Below are 2521 nucleotides of genomic sequence, written 5' to 3' on the forward strand. Positions count from 1 at the left end.
ACCAGAATTCAGGTATTATTAAATAAATATCATAATTTTTATTTTTTTAAATTCAATTCTTAAAGTTGAACCCTAAGCTTTATCTGCTTTATTTGACATTACTTCTCTTAACTTCAAATCAGTTAATATAGATAAGAAAAAAAAATAATTAAAATCCTTTTTCTGTAAGCTATAAAGGATATTTCATCCACAGAAGAAGTGGCAAAGTTTCCAAAAAAGCCTGCATATTTCTGTAACCTTTTTTTTTTTAATTTAGGTTGCTGTAAAGAACAAAATGGGTGTCTCCGAAGCTAAGAAAGTTCCTACACGATCCCGAATCAAGTACCGACCAGATCAGGTATGGAATTAAGTAAAAATCATTTAATTGTGAAATAAAAAAAAAACATTTTATTAAATCATAAAATAAAATTAATAATCAAGGACTGAAAAACCATAGTAAAAGATAGAATATCTGATCTCATTAAATAAAATTGATACTTCGTAGAAAAATTTGAATATGAAATTAAAAGTACACATATAGTGTATGTGTATTATCTATATTTGTAAAACATCATAAGTTTCAATATTTATGTATAGTTATAACTAAATTTCATCTCTATAAGAAATTAATGGCGTCATTACACTTTTTTCTTCAGATTGAGGCGATGGAGGAGTCGTTCCTGACACACCAGTACCCGGATTCTGAGAGCATTGAACAGCTGGCAGAGAAAGTGGGCGTGTCCGCTGAAAGAGTGGCGGTATGTATTATACAATTATTTAATGCCTGAGCAGTCAATAGACCAGAATATTTTTCCCGAGGTACAGAGAACAGCTTAGTGTGTTCTATTGCCCGAGGCCAGCGGCCGAGGGCAATAGAACACACTGAGCTGTTCCCTGCACCGAGGGAAAAAATTTCTGGTCTATTGACTGCTCAGGCATTAAATAATTGTTTTATTACCTAATTTTATTTTCCGTAATAAGTACATTTTTACAGTTGTATATTCAGTACTGAAGGTTTCCATACCGTATATATTGTTAATTTATACCTAGATATGGTGCATCTGTAATATTAATAATAAACTAAAGATTGATTGTATAGACTATTGTTTACATTCCTCTCGAAAATGTTTTCACTCTTATGGAGATGCCACCACTTGCCGGTGGAGAGGGACCTTTTTCATGCTAGCAGTGCACCTACTGCGACACGGGACCTTGATTTAAAGGTCTCACCCGAAGGTCTAGTCTCTACGTCCCACAGTGTATTAATTAAAGTAACTCTCAATAAAAAATATCCAACCATTGAAATCACACAATTTTTAAAACCAAAGTCGAAAGATTAAATAAGATGATCGTTTACCAAGTCTGTGCAATGTTACAAACAACTAAATTCGAAACCCGGATCGTTTTTTCCCGGATTACGTTACAGTCTATTGACCGGTCAATAGAACATGTGTTCTATTGACCGGTCAGTAGAACGCGTTTTCTATTGACCGGTCAATAGATCAGTATGAAAAGAGAGGAAAAACTGAAAACACATACAGAATAGATGAAAATATTAAATCGCTAATAAAACAACAAAATTCATTTGATTAGGTAATAAAGCTCAATATTCCAGAGGGGAGCTTGATTAAAACAATCAAAATATTATAACAAAAACAAATTTATATCTTTCAAGTATACACGAATTAGCTTTGGAAAACAAACAAAATCGTATAATAGTACTGTACTTTTTAATCTAAACTGAGTTAAAATATACTTTCTTGATAAATACTTAATATTGAAAAAAAAAAAGAAAACAACACGAATTTTGAATGGTTTCTCTCTTCTTATGAAGAAAAATTTGGCGAGCTCGAGTTTGAATTGAAGACTTTAATAATGCATAACAGATTCTAATTATAATTTTACAGATATGGTTCCAAAATAGGCGGGCTAAATTCAAGCGAGAATCAAAGAGCGTTCAGATGAACTGGATGCGGAAGCAGTTTTATACGGGGACACCGGACCAAACCCCGACAACAGACAGGAGTTCCCACGTCATCTCGTGTGGTCCAGTAGAATTCAGTAAGGAGAGCAGACTGCAACCTGAGTGTTTACCATCCAAAAAGTAAGCAAAAGATATATCTTATAAATAATTATACCATGCGTATCAAAAGCAAAACATTTCCATAAGTCAGAGCAATGTTTTATATGTATGTGCCCAAATTTAAATATATAGAGCAATTTCTTTTTACAGCATCCATTATTTGCCGAATATGAGGCCGAATCTGCCTGACGACAGTAATTCATCTTTTTCATCTGGAGTTTCCTCATCACCTAGTCCTCCAACTGCCTCGATGACGTCATCACCACCATACCCGTTAGCTCATCGTCCCAGGATTCCAGAGTATACCTCAACATATCCGGCATTTTACCCACAATACCTTGCAGATTACCAACAACCCTACTTCCGACACTATAATCCTCAGCAACCCATGCTGCGTGTTAATCCTATGCACGTGCCCTACACGCCGGGGTATCAGCTGATGACGCTCCAGTGACGCGT

General features: G+C 34.8%; 1 protein-coding gene across 1 annotated transcript; it reads left to right on the forward strand.

The window, feature by feature from the left end:
• The first annotated feature begins 274 nt into the window (after positions 1-274).
• Positions 275-2521, forward strand: LOC134262916 (paired box protein Pax-6-like). The gene is made up of 4 exons (XM_062745236.1): positions 275-337; positions 636-737; positions 1887-2083; positions 2213-2521. The coding sequence occupies exons 1-4, from the start codon at positions 275-277 to the stop codon at positions 2514-2516; spliced, it is 666 nt and encodes a 221-aa protein (XP_062601220.1). The 3' UTR covers positions 2517-2521.

This window comes from Saccostrea cucullata, unplaced genomic scaffold (assembly GCF_032062105.1).
Source record: "Saccostrea cucullata isolate Sc308-1 unplaced genomic scaffold, CSIRO_AGI_Scuc_v1 ctg11476, whole genome shotgun sequence".
Lineage (NCBI taxonomy): Eukaryota > Metazoa > Mollusca > Bivalvia > Ostreida > Ostreidae > Saccostrea > Saccostrea cuccullata.